We start from the raw sequence: 25,439 nt of genomic DNA, 5'->3' as shown, positions 1-25,439 counted from the left end.
GATGTCAATTAGCCAATCACCATGACATCAGCATTTTCCATGCTGTTTAAAGGCACAGTCAATTTAGTGTATGTAAACTTCTGACCCACTGGAATTGTGATACAGTGAATTATAAGTGAAATAACCTGTCTGTAAACAATTGTTAGAAAAATTAGTTGTGTCATGCACAAAGTAGATGTCCTAAATGACATGCCAAATCTATAGTTTGTTTAACTAGAAATTTGTGTAGTGGTTGAAAAACGAGTTTTGATGACTCCAACCTAAGAGTATGTATGTATGCATGTATGTATGCATGCGTGCATGTGTGGCTGTGAATAAATAAACCCCACTCACCTCTGCAGGGATCGTTCTTGACCAGGAACTCGTCCAGGGCCATCCAGCCCCCTCCGACACGCACCATGACCGTACTGCGCAGGATACGCACCAACCGCAACTGCTGCGAGTCTCCAAACTAACACCGCAACGGAGAGGAGAAACAGAGAGGAATTCAGTGAGTGCAACCAAGTACAACGATTATTGACATGAGATTTCTTTTGAATCCAAAAGCCATTCTACACAGCAGCCCATACCAATCAGAGCAAAAGTATACATCACTCCATGCAAATTATACTACGACACCCATGCAAATTATACTACGACACCCATGCAAATTATACTACGACACCCATGCAAATTATACTACGACACCCATGCAAATTATACTACGACACCCATGCAAATTATACTACAACACCCATGCAAATTATACTACAACACCCATGCAAATTATACTACAACACCCATGCAAATTATACTACAACACCCATGCAAATTATACTACAACACCCATGCACTGATGATACTACTAAAAACACCTATGTGTCAAAAGCCCAGCTTACCCAACAATCTAAAACAAAATATCAGTTCCCATAGTCATCTCTAAAAGATTTCATTCTACCGCAGTCAGCTTTGTTTCATGCAGAATGACATTTACACTTTCAGAGAGTTTTGCTTCTATGAAGCAATACCAAGTCAGAGCTATCTTTGATTAGCCTGTGTCTGTTTGTGCTGTCTTGCCAACTCTTTGGTAAATGTTTGATTATTGTGACAATGACCATAGAGTTGGCAAGACAGCACAAACAGATAAGGGACCCAATGTTCATTTTTGAATTACTCTCAGAATAGCATGATTTTTCAATTTGCCCCAGTCCAAAGCTAATCGAATAGGGTAACCCCTGGTTCCCATTATAACCCATTCCAGTTTGCCAAATTGTCATTCTCAAAATAAGTCTTTCAAATCTGCAAAATCACACCAAGAGAACAACCTCAATGGCCTATGAAACCCACTTCCATAATTCGCACCCACAGTGTAGTGCTATATTTGATGGCGTTATGTCATTTCCGATCAAACACTAAATGCAATGTCACCGTGGCAACAGTTTGTGGCGGTAGAATTGAGGCCACTGCATTGGTGGAGATCCAGGAAGCAGATTTCAAAAGGACCAATCACCGGAGTCAACTTTACCTGGTTTCCAAGGAAGAACTACAATAAATCCGGCAGACGTGGAGGAGGAATAAACAAAGAGAAAGAGAAAGAATGTAATAACATTGTACAGACAAAAAAAAATACTTCAGACTAAACCTGACAATGGATAAGACCTCATTTGGAAAGAAAAATTAAACTGTAGCTCACTCTACGTTCTACGTAAGACTTTGGTTTTACAATTCACAGTGAGATGGATCCGTCAGTGAAGGGTGAAGCCGGACACACACAAGAAGAGAGTCAGACAGACAGAGAGGTGTGGTGTCACGTGACCCAAGCTCGGTGCAGTTAGTTTATAGTCCAGCGTCTTTCGCCAGACACGGGAGGTCATTAAACCCATGGATAATGATGATGTAGATCACAACAACAAAAAACTGCGATGGTAGTAGTTGCTAATCCTGGAGCTGTGATAAATGTTATGGTTTCTAAGTTATATTTAGTGTTATATTAGTTTGTTGGTGGGTAGCACACACAGCATATCAATCCCATAGTGCTGTGATTAGAGATATGTCTACAGAGACACGACACGTTGAAGCGCTTCGGGGTGCACAACATACAGTCCGCGGGCCAGATGCGGCCCGTGAGACACTCTTTTTTTGGCCCGCGGATTTCTTAGTAATTGTCAATAATATGAGACCACCTTATATGAGTATATGGCAAAGCTTAGAGAAGCTTGCTAACAAAGCCGGCATTTCCATGGATACAGCTGAGTGCTACTGCTATTGGCTAACATTTAAATGCGTGAGGAATGGAGTGATGTCATTCGTTAGTTCAACAACAGCAGTTATTGGTGCTCAAAGATGTAGTGACACACAGCCAGCATCAGCTAAAAAACCACTAGGGTGTGTCTGAAATGACAACCTATTCTCTTCTATATAGAGCTCTACTTTTGTCCAGGGCCCTGTTCAAAAGGTAGTGCACTATGGTCAAAAGATGTGCACTATATAGGGAATAGGGTGCCATTTTAGATTCAGCCCTAGACCCACCATGACTGCAAACTTTAAATAAAAAAATGCACATTATTCTTAACATTACCAAGACTCACTCCGTCAAGTAGGATCTGAAAACTGTATTTAGCTAAGTAGAAGCTGTCCAAGCAAAAAAAAAGCTTTTAAGATTATTGTTGTTTACGTCCACAGCACTGTAGACTCAGGTGTAACTCACCTTGTAATTGCTCTGGCCCATCTGTATTTAAAAATACAATATCTCATACCTAATACTAAGTCATAGTACGCAGACAGAATATATAATCATGTGTTTATTAACTGTTGATAAGTGTACACAGTCACTGGCTGAGGAGGACTTACTCTGTACTTGTTCTCTCCTATCTGCTCCACCTGGAACCGCTTGGCACATTTACACTGTGCCACCTGTCTGGTCACCTGCACAGAGTGAGAAAAGAGAGAGGGGGAAAGTCACGAAGCTAGCGCCATTAACCTCCAATTCATGAGCTATTGGACTCGGCAAGTCAAAGGTCCAGCTTTGTAATTCAGAATAAGTGTTTGTGTGTGTGGTTTATGATAGGTGGGTATATCTGTGTGTGTGTGTGTGTGTCTTCCTCACCTCGTCTTCTATTTTGTCAGCGTCGGTGGTTGGCCGGTAGGCGTCCTTGTTGGGGTGCAGCGCCGCCACAAACTCGTAGTAGTCGATGTAACCGTCTCCGTCCTGATCAAAGATGTCTGCCACCGCCGTCATCTCCAACCTGCTGGTGGGGAACTCTGCACAACACAACCAACAGTCAGGAAAAGATATAGGACTAATCACCAGGATATAGGACTTTCTGTATGACCAAGATATAGGACTTTCTGTATGACCAAGATATAGGACTAATCACCAGGATATAGGACTTTCTGTATGACCAAGATATAGGACTTTCTGTATGACCAAGATATAGGACTAATCACCAGGATATAGGACTTTCTGTATGACCAAGATATAGGACTTTCTGTATGACCAAGATATAGGACTAATCACCAGGATATAGGACTTTCTGTATGACCAAGATATCGGACTAATCACCAGGATATGGGACTTTCTGTATGACCAAGATATCGGACTAATCCCCAAGATATAGGACTTACTGTATGACCAAGATATAGGACTAATCCCCAAGATATAGGACTTACTGTATGACCAAGATATAGGACTAATCACCAGGATATAGGACTTTCTGTATGACCAAGATATAGGACTAATCCCCAAGATATAGGACTTACTGTATGACCAAGATATAGGACTAATCCCCAAGATATAGGACTTACCAAGTAGGATGACCAAGATATAGGACTAATCACCAGGATATAGGACTTTCTGTATGACCAAGATATAGGACTAATCACCAGGATATAGGACTTTCTGTATGACCAAGATATAGGACTAATCCCCAAGATATAGGACTTACTGTATGACCAAGATATAGGACTAATCCCCAAGATATAGGACTTTCTGTATGACCAAGATATAGGACTAATCACCAGGATATAGGACTTTCTGTATGACCAAGATATAGGACTAATCCCCAAGATATAGGACTTTCTGTGTGACCAAGATATAGGACTAATCACAAAGATATAGAACTTACGTATGACCAAGATATAGGACATATCACCACGATATAGGACTTTTGTGTGACCAAGATATAGGACTAATCACCAAGAGATAGGACTTATCAGAACGACATAGGACTTATGACCAAGATATAGGCCTTGACTAGCATTTAAGTTGGAGCAGGCTATGAGCAAAGAACAGAGCTAACAATGTGTAACCAGCTCTGAAGAACATACTTGAGGCCAGGATGCCGTCGATGAACTCCTGGCGAGTGATCTTTCCGTCCTGGTCCTTGTCGATGCGTCTGAAGAAGTCCATGACGCGCGACTTCTTGTGGTTCATCCAGCGCATGTACTTCTTCCTCCACACGTCAAAGTCAAAGCTGGCAAACTCTTTCAGCTGGGGACAAAGACAATGAACATAAATGTAAGACAAATGAGGAAGAGCAATATCCTGCAAAAAAAACAAAAACACCCTGCAAATGTACAGACATCCCACTTTTGAAACCAATGTAGCAAACGTGCCAGTGATGCAGGTCTCAAACCTGGGTCTACAAGCCCTCTACTGCACTAATAGGAGAGACCACTTTGTTACAATACAGTACCTCTTCAAGCCTGTCGAGGGCGTCGTTGAGCTTCCGCTGGCGGTCGAGGGCAAGCAGCCACACCTGCTGCCACCTTGAGCAGAGCTGGGTCAGACGGGGGTTGCCCCCAGGGACCTGCATCGCCGCCTGTTGATGCTGTTGTTGCTGCTGGTTTTTACCTGTAGGGAGAGGTGTCACGGTTAATCCGCATTATATGGGTTTGAATGTTGATGATGGAACGTTCGATCATATTTCGCCGACTTTTACTGTTTTTCTCCTTCAGTGAAGTCAGTCAAGGATGGACTGTGAATGTTTTGGGGGAATAGGCACCCACTGTATCTTTGCTTATGTATTTCTAGGTACATATGCAGTCAATGTAACATATTATAAATGCATCTCTGTGAGGTAAAATAAGGTAACGTACGAGCTCCTCTCCTCTCAGCTAGGCTGCTAGGGGGCTCTGCTGGTTTCCTCTTGTAAGTCTTGGTCACTTTGTCCACGTCAGGCTGCTTCCGGGTCATCTCCTCCATAAACACCTGGGAACAATGGATTGGCATTAGACACAGCCAATCGGAAAGAGTGAAAAAAAATTAGAATAGTGACTTAGCCAATGAGGGTTTGAGAAAAGTAGACTCCTCTCACCTGGTGTTCTGTGATGAGTGTTTTGAGCTGAGGGATGTCCTGTGGAAGGGTCTCTCCGTCACGCTGGACTAGGGTGGTCTCTGCCCACTGCAGCCATGACAACAGCTCCTCCAACAGCGTGGCGTTGTTGAGTAGCTCTGTCAGAGCCGTCTCCAGACGCTGCTCGTGCTGTTTGGCCCATGTGAGGACCTATAGAAGCAAAATGCACCAATTAATGGGTGAAACACTTGAAATGGCCCAACTGTGCTTTAAAAAATCTTTACCCCCCATTATCTCTCTATACATCCCTCTCCCGTTACCCTCTCCAGCCAACCTACCTCTTCGAAGCGGGCGCGGATAATGGTTATCCAGTGTTTGATGGTGGTGATGCAGTCGGCCTGGCACGCGGTGAGGATGGCCTCGCCCTGGCCCGCTGCCCGGTTCACGTCTGTCCTCTTCTCCTCGACCGTGGCCATGAAGTTCCGGTGGGTGTGGAGCAGCGCCTGCAGAGTCTCCGCCTCCTCGGGCAGCACGCCACGGAAACGCAGCGTCTGCTCCGCCTCCGACAGCCACTCCAGCAGCAGCCGCACCGCCGTGCGGAACTCCTCCGCCTGAGAGAGAGGGATGACAGAGGGAGGGATCATTAGAAGGATAGAGAAAAAAGGTTTTCCGTTTTATTGCGCTTTCACAGTCCAGTTTAAGTTATTATGCGCTATACTGCGCTTCCACAGATCGCATTAAAGAAAGAAAAGACGATGGACTGAAATGATCGGTATCTTTACATTAAATGATCATAAAATTCTAAGTCTTATAACTTGTAAGTATTGTATTACTACATAAAAAAAGAGAAATGGCACAACCCCTTGGCTTCTTCTTCCCAACTGACCTGTTTGAGGGCCTGCTGGAGACGGGTCTGCTTGGTGACGGACAGGGCACAGACTGTGTCCCAGCGGTTGCTGAGCTCTTGCAGTTGAACTTTGACCCAGGCGGTGTCGTCGCGGCCCGTCTCCATCAGTTCTCTGGCTGAGCGCTTCAGGGCGTGGACACTAGTGGTCCTCTTCCCCAACTCCTTCTGGAAGGCCTGAGGAGACAAAACCAAACAGAGGTCAAACAACATGGAAATAGTGTTCACCTTAACATAGAGCACTGGGTCAAAAACATTTTCTCCCCCCATGTTCGATAAATAAGAATTCACATTTAAAAATGGGCAATGAGGCGCTGGGCCAATGTAAGCATAGGACTTTTTTTGTGGATTTTTTACGTAACCGATGGTCTAACATTTACTGTTACATAACTGAATACCTTGTGTGAGTCCATGAGGTTGGAGACCAGGTCCAGGTCTCCATGGACTGGCAGGTCTTCAGCCAACTGGGGTTCTACACGGTACAGCCAGTCCACCAGGGCCTGCAGGGCCTCAGCAAACTGACCTGAGAACAGCAGGGCCTCCTCCAGCTTGTGTTGCCTGGATGAGAGACGAGAGAAGGAAAATGTAGCTGTCATTATACGAACTTTGCCTTTATTATCCAGTATTCTATTTTGGCAGCGGCCTGGAGAGCTACTGGGTTTGCAAGGTTTTGTTCCAGACCTGCTTCACCACGCTTGTTTCAAATAATCAGTCAATAATCGTGGGGTTCAATCAGGACCAGAATTAGCTGAATCGGGTGCGTTACTTAGTGCTGGACTGGAACAGAAACCTGCAGTCAGTCTCCAGGACTGGAGTTGGAGAACAGTCCCATATAGTCATTGTAATAAAGCATTAGGCGTGGAGTTTTCCCCTCACCTCTCCACACTCTTCCCACAAACGGTGTCCCACTTGTCCCTGACCTCCCCCAGTAGGTGGTCTAGTTTCTGGGTGTCTTCGGGCAGCGTGGCCTTGTCCCTCATGGCCTTACCAGACCTCACTGTGGTGTCATACACCGGCTGCTTGGAGCCCAGAGCCTTCTGAAACTCCTTCGGCCGGGAGGAGAGAGAGGGGTATTTAGTTAAGGATACCATGTCGTACAGGTAAGAGGATCTAGATTAGGCAGCCTCATCATATGTTGTGTGTGAGTATCACTCAGATCCCGATTATTTCCATGCAAGACCCACGCAGTGAGCTTCAAATTGAGACTCCTACTGCACCTTGTGTTTGGTCAGTTGTACTCTGATCTTGTCTGGTTCGTTGGAGATCTCCAGCTCTGAGTCGAGCCGGCTCTCAGCCTCCTCCAGCCAGTCAGACAGTTTCCTCCACGCCTCATGGAACTAGAGGGAGGTCAAGAGAAACTGGTTGATCATCTCTAACGGATGTGTGCATTCTGGGACAAAATGGCTGCCATATATAATCCATTCAGGTGATGCATACTGGTTAGGGTGAATGCCGTAAAAACGACCACCCTGGGGTCAGTACCTGCTTGGCCCTCTTGCGGGCCTCGTCGAGGTGTCTGCCACGGTCCAGGGACCTCTGCACCAGCTTGTCCCAGCGGGCCTGTACACTCAGCAGCAGGTTCTTGATCAGAACCACATCCTGCTTTATACTGGCGAAACGCAGCTGAGACCCGGCCTTCTCCAGGGCCAGCACCTGCTCCCTGTGGGTGTTCACCTCATTCACAAACACCTGGGGGGGAACGGAGAGAGGCCGAGAGCGTGTTACAGTTGAATTCGTCCCTCGTGACATGAAATTGATTAGCTGATTTGGTTCTGGGTGACATGACTTCAGCTGTACATGCAGATCACCACATACCAACATAAAGGAAGGGAAATATATCAAGTCTGCAAAATGTCTGATGAATATGATAAGTCAACTTACATTTATATTTATGTAAAATACAGTCAAGTATATACCATTCTATTCCATGGTAAACTACTCACCGATATAACCCCACCTACCATAGAAATGAATGTCAATCACGCATAACATAGGATCTCTACACTTCCACAGTGCCTAAACTGCCCACCTTGTGTTCCTCTATCTGAAAGAGGACAGTGTCCAGGATGAGGGAGGGGGGGCTGGGCCATGTTGAGGGTCTGCTCTGCCTGGGTCAGCCAGTTGATGGTGTCCTGGAGGGAGGACTGGAACCCTGTGGCCAGCGACACCGCCTCGTCCAGCTTCGCCTAGGGGGGGGGGGGGGGGGGGGGGGGGGGGGGCGAAATAGTCAATGAAAGGTTTGATGGTAACATATACTGTAGATACAGCTCCTATGTAAAACAGTGTTTTCTATAGTCGAGCTGTGAAAATGTAAATGTATATTGTATTGGTTTGAGTCTAAAACCTACCCAGTAAAAACACGAGTGCAGCACTTCAAATGTACATATATACAAATGAAACATTCACAACTTTGCGTTAGGTGCTCGTTTCTCAAATTAGCCAAAAATTCGCTCTAAGCTTCGCAACAATGACATTTTCTGAAGGAGCTCTTCGAGAGAAGATTCCGCAACTTCCGGAGAAAAATGGAAATATATAAAAAGGTTCTTTTATGGCTACAAGTAAAAACCGCGGTGTTTCGACTTTTGGCCTTGTTCAGGGTTTTTAAATCAGTATTAGAAGGAACTCGTCCTCATAGCTCTTCACGTATCTAAGCGGACGGTTCCTCTCTCACCGTGCGGTCGTCCATCTTGGTGTTCAGGCTGGCCCACTTGTTCTGCAGCAGGGCCAAGTTCTGTTGAGTCTGGGTCGTACCAGCTCCGGGGCCACCCTCCTCCCCCCCGCGGGAAAGCAACATGGACTCTCCCGCGTCCAGCAGCCGGTTGTACTGCTCAGCGCGCTGGGCCAACTGCGTCTGGAGCTCCTATAGAGAAAGACACACAGATGTTTCCAAAGGAATTTGATACTTTGAGGATCCGCCCAATAACAACCGGTGTTACATAGACGTGCAGAATACTTAACCCAACACACCCATTACACGTGGTTAAAAACAATGTACATACAGATTAGATCGTAGATTGTACAGTGGAATGAGTGTTGTACATCATATCTAGTGTATGCGTGGCCAGGGTGCAGTGTAATAACGTGTATCCCCATTAGCACGTGTTTTCTCCATCACATCTAGTGCATGAATTGGCAGGCTGCAGTATCATTAAAATGTATCCCCAGTATTACCAGGTGCTGCTGCAGCTGCTCCCGGGCCGTCTCAGGCAGGCCACCTGTGGGTTTGGCTGCAGACAGCTGGCTCTCTGTCCTCCTCAGCCACTGCAGGAACTCCTCCAGCTCACCATGGAAACCCTCCGCCTGGGGAACGAGGGACAAGGAGGGGAAGAGGAGAGCGGGAACAAGAGAGGAAGTCATGATTGTGCGTTAAATGGCAGTGCTACTGTGTCGTTCATTCACTTGCCCCGTGGTTTTTAGCTCTACTAAGATTAAGTACAGTATTTAAACGGTTCCTTAACTGGGAAAGAACACATTTTTCTAGGGAGATAACCTGATAATCTTATTTGTACAAGTTGGAAACCCGTAATATATAAATATAATTACAGGGAAGGTTGAGACAAAATGGATAGAAATGGTTTCATTCTTTCTTTTCGCTTAGTTCAGTTCAGTTCAAACATTACTCGTACTGTAAAACTCGTCCCAGCCCACTCCTCCTGCATCCTTCCTACCTGGTGCAGTGCGGCCTCCAGTAGTTTCTGTCGGTCCTGGGTCTTGAGTAGCAGGTTCTCCCAGCCGCGGTTGAGGTGGTCCAGCTGGCCGCGGAGGTGGTTGGCCTCGTCCCCGGGACTGGACTCCAGCAGCTCGGCCCCCGCCGCGTTCACCGTTTCCACCGTGGACCGATGGGACAGCACGTCGTTCCTCAGCACCTGAAAGAGAGCGAGGGAGGGAGCGTTGGTTACACTTCTCCAATGCAATAATTAATGTGAAGCAAGCATTCTGGCACAAAATGGCTGCCATGCATAATCTATAAGGGAAAATAACAGAAGTGAGGCTGATATGGAGGGGAGATTGAGGAGCGATGATAGAGGTCGAGGTAGACTAATAAAGCCGTTTTCCTGATGGAGAATCTCCATTGAAAGTGCTTTTTAGTCCAGGATTGGCTTCATATGGGTCTCGTGAAACTGGCCGTTAAGAGTCCGGAAATGAAAGAAGAAGAGGAGTGTTGGGTAAGAGTGTGGAGGGGAAAGAAGAAGAGGAGTGTTGGGTAAGAGTGTGGAAGGGAAAGCTGTAGAGGGGTAGACGTACGTGGTGCTTTGCCAGTTCTATCTCGATGGCCTTGGGGTCAGAGTTGACGGGTCTCTGTGTGTCCAGGGTGGCGTGGGTGTGACTCAGCCAGGACTGCAGCTCAGACAAGGCATGCTGGAACTGACCGAGTGCCAGGAGCGCACCCTCCAACTTATGCTGTAGGAAACAGCACGGGGAAAACAGCGCTTCTTCATTAATCATGTCACGTTGAATCGCATTGCAATCTGTAATCTATTGTACATATCTGAGCGCCAATTAATTTGAATATGAGTTTGAGTTCCAGAGGACTGAAGACATTATTTTAGAGAGGGCAGCAGAGCTACTGTAGCTACTTCCCCTCATGTACAATAGTTAGGGAGCCACTGGACGCAACGAGTCAATGCATAGTTTGTGTACCTGTCTGTGAGTGATCTTGTCCCCCAGGTTGTCCCAGAGGTGTCGGAGCTCCGTCAGGGGCTCCTGGATCATGTCTCTGTCCGTCTGGTCCGAGACCTTCTTGAGCAACAGCTCCCCCTGGTGGCACAGCTTCTCCATGTCTATCTGCTGCTGGTACACCTCCACCTTGTAGTGCTGCTCACAGGAGGAGTCAGGCCTGCATTAGCTGTTTGCTTATCATTAAAGTGATAGTTCACGTAAAACCAAGAGCGTATTTTTGACTTACCGATAATGTTATCTTGTCGTCAAAACCGTTTTTAAGAACAATACATATTATAAATATTTGTAGGATGATAAAAACATACTGGAATATTTTAAGTACACCATCTATATCAAAGCTACATGACAAAACAATAGATTATGATTCAAACCTTGAGCTCTTCGATCTGCTGTTTGACAGTTCCCAGATCAGTGCCCACAGTGGACATGTCACACAGCTTGATCACTGCGTTGTCCAGGTAGTCAAACATGCTCTGCAACACACACACACACACACACACACACACACACACACACACACACACACACACACACACACACACACACACACACACACACACACACCACGTCAATCTAACTTCTACAAACTATAATGACGATCGAGGTCCTGACACTTCCCCTACTTCATGACAGATTTACATTTCCACTAAGCATCTACTTTCATAAAGAACAAGTGTGCAATAAATACCAGATTATTTAATTATCTGACATACTGAGCTGAAACAGCGATGCATTCGGGGACACTGACCTGCAATGCATCCTGGTACTGCACAGAAGCCGTCATGGCCTCCTCCAACCTCTCCATCCTCTCTCGCCACGTCCGGTTCAGGCCTTCCCAGGCGGCATTCATCTGAGAAACGGATAGAGAGAAGAGAGGAAAGAGAAAACACACACTGTATTGCAATAAAAAGACCAACAGAAAATGTAGACAGAAAATATCATGCACCGAGTCCATTAATGATTACGTTCTTGAAGTTGGTTGCTATCCTGTACTCCTCTCACCTCGTCGATGGTCTTCTTGACCTCAGGCTTCTCTGTTTCTCCGCAGGCGAAGATGAGGTCAGCCCCAAGGGTTCGTACAAACTCCAGCTCCTCCCTCAGCCCGTCTGTCTCGGCCTTGATGGCCTGGTGAGAGAGCGACAGACACACAGAGAGGGCATAGTTGGACAGGTCAGATAACACAACAGTCATTCCACTCATCAGTAACTACCTCTGCATATTCTCTCCCCTTCCTACCTCTGAGCTAATAACTGCAGTACAGCGGTGGAAAAAGTACCCACTTGTCATACTTGAGTAAAAGTACAAATAGAAAATGATTCAAAAGAGGAAGCTGCCCAGTAAAATACTACTTGAGTCAAGGTATTTGGTTTTGGTTTTAAATATACATAGCCCTTTCCACCCACAGCTCCTGTCAGTCAGTGTACAGGTTGAAAAAGACAGACGGTCATTTATAAGCGCCTAAATTGAAATGCAGTGGCTGCATTAGTCTACCTCAACCTCGCTCATCGTTCCTCAATCCCCCCTCCATATCAGCCTCACTTCTGTTACTTTCCCTTATAGATTATGCATGGCAGCCATTTTGTGCCAGAATGCTTGCTTCACATCAATTATTGCATTGGAGAAGTGTCCCATCGGTCCACGGTGGAGACGGTGAACGCGCCGGGGGCCGAGCTGCTGGAGTCCAGTCCCGGGGATGAGGCCAACCACCTCCTACTATACATGACGTTCTCCGCTTCACAGCTCTGTGGGTTTTGACCGGAGCCGTTCTAGACGACAAGAAGATGCCCCGGATCCCTCCCTCTGATTGGGCTACTTTTTAAAAGTTTTTTTTTGTGTGAATTTGACCCCTTTTTCTCCCCAATTTCGTGGTATCCAATTGTTGTAGTAACTACTATCTTGTCTCATCGCTACAACTCCCGTACGGGCTCGGGAGAGACGAAGGTTGAAAGTCATGCGTCCTCCGAAACACAACCCAACCAAGCCGCACTGCTTCTTAACACAGCACCATCCAACCCGGAAGCCAGCCGCACCAATGTGTCGGAGGAAACACCCTTCACCTGGCAACCTTGGTTAGCGCGCACTGCGCCCGGTCCGCCACAGGAGTCGCTGGTGCGCGATGAGACAAGGATTTCCCTACCAGCCAAGCCCTCCCTAACCCGGGCGACGCTAAGCCAGTTGTGTGTCGCCCCACGGAACTCCCGGTCGCGGCCGGTTACGACAGAGCCTGGGCGCGAACCCAGAGTCTCTGGTGGTACAGCTGGCGCTGCAGTACAGTACCCTTAAACACTGCACCACCCGGGGGGCCCGATTGGGCTACTTTTGCACATTAGTTGTTGTCGGAGCGAGGGAACGGCTGTAAATGGAGGGGACGCGCTCTGAAAGACGAGACGTTATATTAAATGCCACGTTGACGTCATATTCACGTCCCCAGGAAGAGTAGCTGGAAGAGTAGCTGGAAGAGTAGCTGGAAGAGTAGCTGACGCTTCAGCAAAAGCTCATGGGGATCCAAATAAACCCAAGCAAACCGCACACCCACGGGTCCAAGAGGGCACTTCACATTTCCATATGTGAAAACCCATGTCATTTACAGTATCAACGTGCTTGTGTTTGAGGCACAGTTACAATGATGACGCGGGTTATAGCCTGGGTTGTCCTGGACAGAATGAGTCTGTTTTGTCACTATGTACACCACAATTAGAATCGGTCTGTCTGACGTGCCTTTTGAAAGCATATTTTAACTTAGCTAACAATGTTGGCAATAGAATAAGCTTTCAAATGATACCCACCTGACCCAGATTGTGATTTCTTTTATTGAATGTTTTTGGATGTCATAAACAGTATTTCTGTGATGTTGGGGACGCAGGGGTGTGTTCCAAACAAAAAAAACCACAAGTGTGCTTGCTTCAGATCCTCAAATGGCACAGCGAGTTGAAGGCTCTTTCCTTGAGTCATAAAAGTGCATTGAAATTCCAACTCAACCCAGTTAGACCTCTCACTCAAACCCTTGTAAATTGTATATTCTCATCTTGAAACTACTCCAGAATTTCGATGAATATTCTTATTGTGTTACGGAACGTATCCAGAGTGGTTTTCACATTTAGTTTTTTGACAAATCCTGCGAAAAGCACAGATAAGTTCTAGTGTGCAGTAAAATAATCTAGTGTAATGTTGGGATTCAGTCTTGTGTCAGGTGAACTGTTGTGTCCTCACCTTGGGTATGATCATTTCCCCATGGTCATTCATAGGATTATTCTGTTAGAAACATTCAAATGTGGCCCTATCCTTATAAGCCAATCTCCACCAAATGTAAGGGTTTAAGTATCAAAAGTAAAAGACAATACAAAAATATACTTAAGTTCCAAAAGTAATTTCTATAAATCCTTTCAAATTCCTTATATTAAGCAAACCAGACAGCACGATTATAATTATTTGGTATTTATTTACGGATAGCCTGGGGCACATTCCAACACTCAGACATCATTTACAAACGAAGCATTTGTGTTTAGTGAGTCCACCAGATCAGAGGCAGTAGGAATGACCATGTGTTCTCTTGATAAGTGTGTGTATTGGACCATTTTCCTGTTCTGCTAAGCATTCGTAAGAGTACTTTTCTATTGGGTGTCAGAGGAAATGTACAGTATGGGAGAATAGCAGAAGCATCAATTGTAAAAAAGTATATATTTTCTTTAGGAATGTAGCGGAGTAAAAGTTGTCTGAAATATAAATCCTAAAGTAAAGTACAGATACATTAGTAGTACTTCAAAGTATTTTTTACTTGGTTACTTTACACCACTGCTACAGTAAATACATAGCTACTAACATGCTGGCACCATTCCTTTACGTCTCCTCCATCTTCACTACTCCTTAATATAATCTCTTTGTCTTACCCCCCCCACCCCCACGGTGCTGTTTTCTCCCATATTTCTACCTCAACATCCTTTATTCCTCCACATTTGAGCGTCTGAATATCTTGCTATGCTTTCCTTGTACAGTGCTTTTGGAAAGCATTCGGACGCCTTGACTTTCGCCACATTGAAGCATTCGAAAATTGATTTCATTATTTTCCCCCTCACCAATCTACACAAAATACCCCATAATGACAAAGCATAAAACAGGGTTTTCAGAACATTATGCAAATGCTTTCAAAATAAAAAGTGAAATATCACATTTACATAAGTATTCAGACCCTTTACTCAGTACTTCGTTGAAGCACCTTTGGCAGCGATGACGCTACAAGCTCGGCACACCTGTATTTGGGGAGTTTCTCCCATTCTCCTCTGCTCAATCCTGTCACCTGTCACCCAGTTCCTGCCACTGAAAAACATCCCCGCAGCATGATGCTGCCACCACCATGCTTCACCGTAGGGATGGTGCCAGGTTTAACCCAGACGTGTTGCTTGGCATTCAGGCCAAAGAGTTCAATCTTGGTTTCATCACACCAGAGAATCTTGTTTCTCATGGTTTCAGAGTCTTTGGGTGCCTTTTGGCAAACTCCAAGCGGGCTGTCATGTGCCTTTTACTGAAGAGTGGCTTCCGTCTGGCCACTCTACCATAAAAGCCTGATTAGTGGAGTGCTGCATAGATGGTTGTCCGTCTGGAAGGTTCTCCCATCTCCACTGAGGAACTCTGCGACCATCAGGTTTCTTGGTCACCTCCCTGACCAAGGCCCTTCTCCGATTGCTCAGTTTGGCTGGGCGGCCAGCTCTTCCATTTAAGAATGATGGAGGTCACTGTGTTCTTACGGACCTTCAGTGCTGCAGAAATGGTATCTTACCCTTCCCCAGGTCTGTGCCTCGACACAATCCTGTCTCGGAGCTCTACGGACAATTCCCTTCGACCTCATGGCTTGGTTTTTGCTCTGACATACACTGTCAACTCTGGGACCTTATATAGACAGGTGTGAGCCTTTCCAAATCACGTCCAATCAATTAAATTTACCACAGGTGGACTCCAATCAAGTTGTTGAAACATCTCAAGGATGATCAATGGAAATAGCTACATTTCGAGTCTCATAGCAAAGGGTCTGAATACTTGCAAAAATGTCTAAAAACCTGTTTTTGTTTTGTCATTGTGGAGTATTGTGTGAAGATTGTTGATGAAAAATGTGTATTTAATCCATTTTAGAATAAGGCTGTAAAGTAAGAAATGTAGAAAAAGTCGAGGGGTCTGAATACTTGGCGAATGTAATATTGTTGCTACAAACATGCTCTATGCCTCCGTATCTTTTTCTTCCCAGTCTTTCTATAACCATTATCCCCTTCCTCCTCTCAGTAACCCTCCATCCCCTGTCCACACATACCTCTACCCTCCTCTCTCTCAGTAACCCTCCAACCCCCTCTCCACACATACCTCTACCCTCCTCTCTCTCAGTAACCCTCCATCCCCTGTCCACACATACCTCTACCCTCCTCTCTCTCAGTAACCCTCCATCCCCCTCTCCACACGTACCTCTACCCTCCTCTCTCTCAGTAACCCTCCATCCCCCTCTCCACACGTACCTCTACCCTCCTCTCTCTCAGTAACCCTCCATCCCCATGTCCACACATACTTCTACCCTCCTCTCTCTCAGTAACCCTCCATCCCCCTCTCCACACGTACCTCTACCCTCCTCTCTCTCAGTAACCCTCCATCCCCCTCTCCACACGTACCTCTACCCTCCTCTCTCTCAGTAACCCTCCATCCCCCTCTCCACACGTACCTCTACCCTCCTCTCTCTCAGTAACCCTCCATCCCCCTCTCCACACGTACCTCTACCCTCCTCTCTCTCAGTAACCCTCCATCCCCTGTCCACACATACCTCTACCCTCCTCTCTCTCAGTAACCCTCCATCCCCCTCTCCACACGTACCTCTACCCTCCTCTCTCTCAGTAACCCTCCATCCCCCTCTCCACACGTACCTCTACCCTCCTCTCTCTCAGTAACCCTCCATCCCCCTCTCCACACATACCTCTACCCTCCTCTCTCTTAGTAACCCTCCATCCCCTGTCCACACATACCTCTACCCTCCTCTCTCTCAGTAACCCTCCATCCCCTGTCCACACATACCTCTACCCTCCTCTATCTCAGTAACCCTCCATCCCCTGTCCACACATACCTCTACCCTCCTCTCTCTCAGTAACCCTCCATCCCCCTGTCCACACATACCTCTACCCTCCTCTCTCTCAGTAACCCTCCATCCCCCTCTCCACACATACCTCTACCCTCCTCTCTCTCAGTAACCCTCCAACCCCTCTCCACACATACCCCTACCCTCCTCTCTCTCAGTAACCCTCCAACCCCCTCTCCACACATACCTCTACCCTCTCTCTCAGTAATCCTCCATCCCCCTCTCCACACGTACCTCTACCCTCCTCTCTCTCAGTAACCCTCCATCCCCATGTCCACACATACCTCTACCCTCCTCTCTCTCAGTAACCCTCCATCCCCTCTCCACACATACCTCTACCCTCCTCTCTCTCAGTAACCCTCCATCCCCCTCTCCACACATACCTCTACCCTCTCTCTCAGTAACCCTCCATCCCCTGTCCACACGTACCTCTACCCTCCTCTCTCTCAGTAACCCTCCATCCCCTGTCCACACATACCTCTACCCTCCTCTCTCTCAGTAACCCTCCATCCCCTGTCCACACATACCTCTACCCTCCTCTCTCTCAGTAACCCTCCATCCCCCTGTCCACACATACCTCTACCCTCCTCTCTCTCAGTAACCCTCCATCCCCTGTCCACACATACCTCTACCCTCCTCTCTCTCAGTAACCCTCCATCCCCTGTCCACACATACCTCTGCAGCCTCTATCTGCTGTTTGATGAGCGAGGGGTCCACCCCGGGATCCTCCAGCTCCCTGACGATGTCCTGCGAGTCACGGAGCGTGCTCAATAGCGCCGCCATGTCGGCCCAGAACTTCCCAGCCAGGTCCAAGACGTCCGTCAGCTTCCCCTCCCGTTCCTCAGCCCTCTGCCGGATCTCATCCCACAGGGAGCGAAGGCGCAGCAGACGGGAACGCACGGCTGGGAGGGGGAAAGAGGGCGGTGGGAGAGATGAATCGGGAAGCGTGGTGTTATTTTTCCACGCTCGAAAGGACAGAGTTGTCACTATATGCGATTAGCTATGTGGAGATGGACGGAAGAATGATACGAAGACGAGTTATTATTCATTATTGTAGCCCTGAACCGAACCATACCATTACGACAAATAGCTTTATCATTTCTGATGTTATTGCTGCTTTTGTCCCTTCTAGCATGGCCATCTAGAGACTAGCTCTCAAAAAATGGTATTTTACAGCCAGTCAGTGGGCTACCCTCCCACTACCACTGCACAGAGCACTCATTCATAGTTATGAAGAGGTGTGCTGAGAAATGGATGCGGACGGGGCGTGTCAAAGGTGGAGGGCTTTGAGGCGCAGTCGCCATTTGTGCCATGTCACCATGTGTACTGGGAGTGATCAAAAAGGTCACGCGTTTGTGAATCTGCGCCTTTGTGTTTCTGGGCTTCTGTGGTTTTTTCATAAAATTTTTTTTTTTTTAAATTGATGAGACCAATCAGGTTTGTCAGTGGGATCATTGTAGTACTGTGTCGATGTGAGCATGCATTGTTTTGGTCACTCTCCTTTTATTGGAGTCATTTAGCAGACGCTCTTATCCAGAGTGACTTACAGGAGCAATTAGGGCTAAGTGCCTTGCTCAAGGGCAAAACGACAGATTTTCAGCTAATCGGCTTTGGGTTTTGAACCAGCGGCCTTTCGGTTACAGGCCCAATGCTCTTCAAGTCCACGGTACCTGCCGCTCTTATGAGTAACAGTCTCTTGTGTATGAGTCATTGCGTATGAGTGTGTGTGACGTATGTGATGTTGGTGTGCACACAGTACACGTAAGGTCTCTCTCTTTGTGCATTTTCAGGCACCCACCCTGAGCGGCAGGGTCGTCGCGGGCTGCTCTACTGATGAGCTCCTCGCCGCGGGCACACAGGGCCGAGAAGGAGGGCAGCAGTTTGTCCAGCTCCAGCCCTGTTGCCTTGTGGTCGGCCAGCTGCTCCCGGATCTTATCAGCCTCCGCTGCCACGGGAGGAGGGGATCGGAGGCGCTGCACGGCCCCTTCCAGGGTCTCCAGCAGGGGATCCATCTTGTCGTGGAACTGGGAGGAGAAGAGAGAGGGTCAAGGTTTAAGAAAGGAGGTAGGTAGCGTGGCTAATCGAGGATTTCGGCTTGATCTGGCAACGCCATCCAGAGGCTCCGTATGGAGGGTGTGATGCCATCGCGGAGCCTCCGGAGGCCAAATCGAGCTCCGTACGGCGATGCTGTGTGCCTCACAGTATTTCTAACAATGCAAAGGGCTCCCGTTAAGTGCCGCATTGACCTGATTGGTTGACGGTAGGTGGGGGCGGGAGGTCTTCTATAAACACAAACTCACTTCCTTGACAACTTCCTTCACAACAGCTCTGCGAAGCTCAACAAGTCTGAATGCCCAGACTTCTGCAGAGGTTGTATGGCAGTAAATACTGTACGGCCACTGCAGAGGATTGACCATGCAGAGACTAAGGATTTTTTCTTATTATAATACATACATTTCAATGCATACGGAGGGGAGCGGTGACATTTTGAAAATGCAGAGATCTCACCAAAAAAATACCATGCAATTTTGGATACTTGGAGAGGCATGAGATGTGGGAGCACTGTAGATCTACTTACTAGACATGAATGAAGTTGACTTAGTTAGGAATACTGTGCCCAACCTTCAGTCAGCACACATTGCCACAGCCACACTAAGTCCAATTTGTAAGTCGCTCTGGATAAGAGCGTCTGCTAAATGACTTAAATGTAAATGTAAATGTAAGTGGCTGTTGATAAAGCTTATATGGACGTTTTTGGTTAATAACTGCATTTGAGCAATGTCAAAATGGGTAACGTGGACCGGAAGAGAGAAGAAGGGCAAACCTAGAGTTGCCAATTGCCAAATGTATCAAAACACACTAATTGGGAAAGAGGCGAGGCATTGGACAAAGTATACTTGGGAGTTATGGCGGGTTGTTTAAGTCTAGACACAAGGTTCACGCAGGGAAAAAACGTCTAATGACTAACAAACACATTTCTGCAAGTTGTGCCATTTGGTGTGTCAGTACTATGGTTACGAAGTCACGTTGTGGTCAGTCAGTCGGTGGTCTTACCTCTACCAGCTGGTTGATTGCCGTGAGAAGTGACGACGGATGGAGGAAATGGTGGGTCAACACATACAGCACATCCACAATGAGTGAGAGGGTGGGATGGAGGGATGGAGCAAACCAGGGAGGGAGGGATGGATGGAAGGAAGGGGGAGTGCAAGGAGAGGGGGACATAGAGAGGTTGGTGGTTTTTGGAGGGATGGATGGAAGGAAGGGGGAGTGCAAGGAGAGGGGGAAATAGAGAGGTTGGTGGTTTTTGGAGGGATGGATGGAAGGAAGGGGGAGTGCAAGGAGAGAGGGACATAGAGAGGTTGGTGGTTTTTGGAGGGATGGATGGAAGGAAGGGGGAGTGCAAGGAGAGGGGGAAATAGAGAGGTTGGTGGTTTTTGGAGGGATGGATGGAAGGAAGGGGAGTGCAAGGAGAGGGGGAAATAGAGAGGTTGGTGGTTTTTGGAGGGATGGATGGATGGAAGGAAGGGGGAGTGCAAGGAGAGGGGGAAATAGAGAGGTTGGTGGTTTTTGGAGGGATGGATGGATGGAAGGAAGGGGGAGTGCAAGGAGAGGGGGACATAGAGAGGTTGGTGGTTTTTGGAGGGATGGATGGATGGAAGGAAGGGGGGTGCAAGGAGAGGGGGAAATAGAGAGGTTGGTGGTTTTTGGAGGGATGGATGGATGGAAGGAAGGGGGGTGCAAGGAGAGGGGGAAATAGAGAGGTTGGTGGTTTTTGGAGGGATGGATGGATGGAAGGAAGGGGGAGTGCAAGGAGAGGGGGACATAGAGAGGTTGGTGGTTTTTGGAGGGATGGATGGATGGAAGGAAGGGGGAGTGCAAGGAGAGGGGGACATAGAGAGGTTGGTGGTTTTTGGAGGGATGGATGGAAGGAAGGGGGAGTGCAAGGAGAGGGGGAAATAGAGAGGTTGGTGGTTTTTGGAGGGATGGATGGAAGGAAGGGGGAGTGCAAGGAGAGGGGGAAATAGAGAGGTTGGTGGTTTTTGGAGGGATGGATGGATGGAAGGGGGAGTGCAAGGAGAGGGGGAAATAGAGAGGTTGGTGGTTTTTGGAGGGATGGATGGAAGGAAGGGGAGTGCAAGGTTGGTGGTTTTTGGAGGGATGGATGGAAGGAAGGGGGAGAGGGGACATAGAGAGATTGGTGGTTTTTGGAGGGATGGATGGAAGGAAGGGGGAGTGCAAGGAGAGGGGGAAATAGAGAGGTTGGTGGTTTTTGGAGGGATGAAAAGAGAGAGGGATGCATAGAGAGGAGGAGTGAATGATATGGTCCATTAGGGAAAGGGGGGGGGTGGAGAAACAACACATTGTGTTAGATCAATGACATGCACACACTCTGGCCAAGCGATATCAACAGCAGCAACAATCAGCTTCGCCCTCAGCGATAATCAATGGTGGCTCATGATTTATGAAATTAGGTGTTAGAGAGCATTTGACAAGAGAACTATTGAAATAAAATGTGAACATTACTTATGGAAATAGAAATAGGAAAAGTGAGTTGTATGTAACCATCTGTTTTTTACTACAAGCGTAGCAAGAAGCTGTGTAGTTTAGCAAATAGCGACTACTGCTACTGCTGCTACTACCACCACTTCTTGGAGCTCAATAATAAGTTCTCTTCCATTCCTTTGATGGAAATTAGCATAAAGTGCCAAAACACAGTTCCAAGTAAGGAGTCCAGTACGCCATCCTAGTTTGAGCATCATTCCCAGAAATATCACTACACCCAATGCCTAATATCACACCACCCTCTAGTGGAAGAGGAGTGGAAGTGCACAATGACCACATCATGCCATTAGCAGCTAGCTTGTAAGTATGGCATCCAGATTAGGAAATCTGAAGACTTCCAAATACGGATACAACACGGTTTACGGCATCCATATAAAGAAGTCATTTGTTTTCCTCATATGGATGCCGTAGTTCGGTTGGATTGGGGCAGCAATCAGCAGACACAAGCTTCGACACCTGACACCCCTTCGAGCTACAAACCGATTTCAAATTCACTTCACGTAACCATACCTGCGCAGACTGAGACACAGCCTCATCCAGGGTGGTGGCTCGACCCTTGACGACCTCCTTGATGGCCACGTAGCGTTTCTCGGCGTCGCTGTAGCGCTGCTTCACCGTGGCCCCCTCCTGGTGACTCAGGGCGGCCAGCTGGGGGCCGATCTTCAGCAGCTTGTCGATGTGGGGCTTGTGCTCCGCTATGGACTCCCTCAGGAGCTGGAGGAGGGAGGGATGGAGGGAGAAAGGAGAGTCAGAAAGAGTGGCGAATAAGGAAGGAGGGTGATGGATAGTGTGATAGAACGAGTGGTAGAGTCCGAGTACCACACAGACAGAGAAAGAGAGGGAGAAATGAAAAGGGAAATGATAAAAAGTAGAAGTGCTAGGAACTAACTCGACATGATACATCTTTTCACGGGTTCAAATACAGCACTTAGAGCCTCCTCCCATCCCACTACTCCCTCTCCTCCCATCACTCTCTCCTCACCCTCATCTGTTCCTGTTGTAGACGCAGGGCCTCGGTGTCGATGGCGGGTGGCGGCAGCTGGGCGATAAGTGTCTCCGTCTCCCCCAGCCAGGGCTCCAGGTCCTCCTGGGTCTCCCAGAAACGGGCCACCAGGACCTGGGCCTGCTCCAGGGCTGAGAATCGCTCCTGGTGCTGCTGGCTCACAGCCTCGTAGCGGGCAGACAGGGAGTCAGTCTTCTCCTGAGGAGAGAGAGGGGTATAGAACGGTTCTCATTTGGTAACTCGGCAAAACTCACTGGAATATTTTCTATTTTGTGTACTATTGTTGTTCCGTTTTACTTCAAGCACAAAAATACAGTATTTCCCTCCTTGTTTATAATATTTAACAATACCATTATAAAATGTCTACCATGTCGTTTGATTTTCTGTGAATGAACTTTTCTTGAATTGGTCATTGCTTATATGTTACAAAAGTCCTCTTGGTCTGTTTGGAAGCCTGGAACCCTTCTCTCGAACTCCCTGCATTTCTCTGTCCTCTTTCACTCTCCCCAAACCCTCTCCCCCTTCATCCATCTCTCCTCACCACCAGAGCGTCTCTCTGCTGGTCGCTGCACGTCTCCAGGATGTCGTCCCTGGTGTGGAGTAGCTGGTCCACGGTGTCTTTGTGTCGGATGATGTCGATATTGAAGGCCCTCTGGACCTGTAGCTGGGCCACGGTGACGTCAGGCTCCAGACTCAGAGGACCCAGGGAGGATAGCTTCCTCTCCGTCTCCCCAGCCCAGGTCAGCTCCGCGTCCACCGCCTCCTCATACTGAGGCACAGAGAGATACACACAGTTAGCACCGGCACACTCAGCAATCACAGTAGCGTTAGCTGGTTAGCATTACACAGAGGGGAAAGAGGAGAAATGCCACAAACATTCGCATCATCCTCTTGTTGACAACGGGCGCAGAAACCTCATGAATGACTTCTACACACCATAGAGCCAGAGAACAAAGACATGAAAATAAAAACTGTTCAAATCATTAAATTCTACATTTAGCCCTACCGCTAACTATCAACACCACCATGCACTGTAAATACGAACCCTGAATGCACTCTACCGCCAGTGCTCAGTGAAGTACTACCAGTGTACCCCTTTTCAAACTTGATTTTGTCACATTGCAGTACCTGTTGTGACCTCTGGATGGCAGCCTGTACCAGCTTTACCCGCTGGGTGATGGTCTCGGCCGCCGTTCGGTAGCGCTGGTTGGCGTCCGCCACTAGGCGGTCCAGACCCTCGCGGGCACGCCAGGGCACCAGGTCTAAGAGGGCATTGCCCACCTCGTTGACCGTGTCCAAAACCAGACGTTTCTCCGCTGACACACACTTCAGCTCCTGGGACACACACACACACACACACACACACACACACACACACACACACACACACACACACACACACACACACACACACACACACACACACACACACAGAGAGATTGAGTATCTTCAAATCAAGATAGAAGTCCTACTTACGCAACAGTTGGGCTATGGAACAAGGGATTCTTTAAGAAACAATGGGAATGTCATTCATTCAAATGACCACTGAACATCTGGAAATATCGCAGACTGTGATTCTATTTGCACAGAATATGTTCCAAATTCCCAGCATATATGTGGAATAAACTGTCAAGAAAACCTTCTGTCGGTCCTGATAGGCCGGCGTGGCGTCGGGCTCCATGACGTTGAGCTCCGCCTCCACCTTGTCCAGCCAGTGGTTGAGGTCGTCGTGGGCGCTGGCGAATCGCGTGCTCAGCTGCAGGGCCTGCTCCAGTGTGCGAAGGGCTCTGCTGCTCCCGCCCGTCATCTCGGCATAGCGAGACTTGATACCGTCCAGCTTCTCCTGGATCAGCAGAACCTCCTCACCTACAAGGGGGTAAAACAACAGACCAAGAGTCAGTGGAATACAGGCTCCGTGGTTATCATGTGCCTTTATAACGACAGGTCCAGGAACAGTCCTGGCTGTTTTGGCTGGTGATGGAGATGGTGAGAAGCGGGCTACTGGAGAGCTGGTCCAGAATCAGGGAAGGGAGAACCCGTAGTATCCAGAGTTCGAGGTTGTACTGTACCTGTGGTTTGCTTGAGCAGGGCCTGTCCGTTCTTGATGGCCTGGTCAACCTGCTTCTTCCTGCTCACTATCTCTTCATTCAGAGACTGATGGGCGAAGAGGAGAAAAAATAGAATGAACACCCTACAGAGACTCAATATCTAGACCGTACTAATCAATCCAATACTCCCTGCGGTAGTGCCCTACCACTGTGTGTTAATGAATAGCGACTTCCTCTCCAAACCAGAGTATCGTACCAGTGTGTGCTTGTGCTGCTGGGTAAGGACCCCCGGCTGGTAGCTCTGCACCGACACCTGTCCCAGCCGCTGGCCCACCTCAGCCAGCCAGTTGAGCACCTCCACCTCATCCTCCCCAAACAGCTGGGCATTGGCCAGGGCCTGCTCCAGCATGACGGCCCTGCGTTGGCACCAATCACTGAGCTCCGAGTGGCCTAGCCGCACCGCCCCCACGCGCTCCCCCAGCCAATCGCGGTCGGCCGCGCAGCTGAGGGGCGCCAAGGATTGGCCGAGGGCCTGGAGGCGGTCGACCTCGGCTCCTCTAGAGGAGACGGCCTCTTGGACGGCCTGGGGTGGTGTGCGTGGAGAGGAGAGGGTGATGGGGGGGTGAAGGAGAGAGGAGAGGGTGAGAGGGGAGAGGGTGATGGGGGGGGTGAAGGAGAGAGGAGAGGGTGATGGGGTGGTGTGTGTGGAGAGGAGAGGGTGATGGGGGGGTGAAGGAGAGAGGAGAGGGTGATGGGGGGGTGAAGGAGAGAGGAGGGAGAACAGAAGAAAAACAACCAATAAAAGAAAATGAGAGCATGCAGATGAGAAATCATAAGGAATTGGCCATGAATCATAAGGAAT

At 48.0% G+C, this 25,439-nt stretch overlaps 1 protein-coding gene across 1 annotated transcript in view; it reads right to left on the bottom strand.

Moving 5' to 3' along the window:
* Positions 1 to 25,439, bottom strand: part of LOC124013140 (microtubule-actin cross-linking factor 1-like) — a 308,472-nt gene that overhangs the window by 13,845 nt on the left and 269,188 nt on the right. The window contains 35 exon segments of the mRNA XM_046327332.1: positions 334 to 451; positions 1,505 to 1,522; positions 2,687 to 2,707; positions 2,830 to 2,904; positions 3,086 to 3,240; positions 4,306 to 4,468; positions 4,674 to 4,831; positions 5,077 to 5,188; positions 5,295 to 5,483; positions 5,612 to 5,884; positions 6,160 to 6,354; positions 6,576 to 6,735; positions 7,054 to 7,223; positions 7,395 to 7,514; positions 7,660 to 7,866; positions 8,207 to 8,260; positions 8,262 to 8,363; positions 8,849 to 9,037; positions 9,349 to 9,477; positions 9,846 to 10,043; positions 10,423 to 10,578; positions 10,819 to 10,992; positions 11,229 to 11,330; positions 11,606 to 11,707; positions 11,860 to 11,982; positions 17,639 to 17,865; positions 18,762 to 18,987; positions 20,018 to 20,026; positions 22,037 to 22,240; positions 22,509 to 22,727; positions 23,071 to 23,298; positions 23,658 to 23,864; positions 24,169 to 24,395; positions 24,599 to 24,683; positions 24,834 to 25,160. Of these exon segments, the coding sequence (XP_046183288.1) occupies positions 334 to 451; positions 1,505 to 1,522; positions 2,687 to 2,707; positions 2,830 to 2,904; positions 3,086 to 3,240; positions 4,306 to 4,468; positions 4,674 to 4,831; positions 5,077 to 5,188; positions 5,295 to 5,483; positions 5,612 to 5,884; positions 6,160 to 6,354; positions 6,576 to 6,735; positions 7,054 to 7,223; positions 7,395 to 7,514; positions 7,660 to 7,866; positions 8,207 to 8,260; positions 8,262 to 8,363; positions 8,849 to 9,037; positions 9,349 to 9,477; positions 9,846 to 10,043; positions 10,423 to 10,578; positions 10,819 to 10,992; positions 11,229 to 11,330; positions 11,606 to 11,707; positions 11,860 to 11,982; positions 17,639 to 17,865; positions 18,762 to 18,987; positions 20,018 to 20,026; positions 22,037 to 22,240; positions 22,509 to 22,727; positions 23,071 to 23,298; positions 23,658 to 23,864; positions 24,169 to 24,395; positions 24,599 to 24,683; positions 24,834 to 25,160 (5,422 nt within the window).

The sequence above is a fragment of the Oncorhynchus gorbuscha genome, linkage group LG24 (assembly GCF_021184085.1).
Source record: "Oncorhynchus gorbuscha isolate QuinsamMale2020 ecotype Even-year linkage group LG24, OgorEven_v1.0, whole genome shotgun sequence".
Lineage (NCBI taxonomy): Eukaryota > Metazoa > Chordata > Actinopteri > Salmoniformes > Salmonidae > Oncorhynchus > Oncorhynchus gorbuscha.
This window is presented reverse-complemented; position numbering and strand designations above follow the sequence as displayed.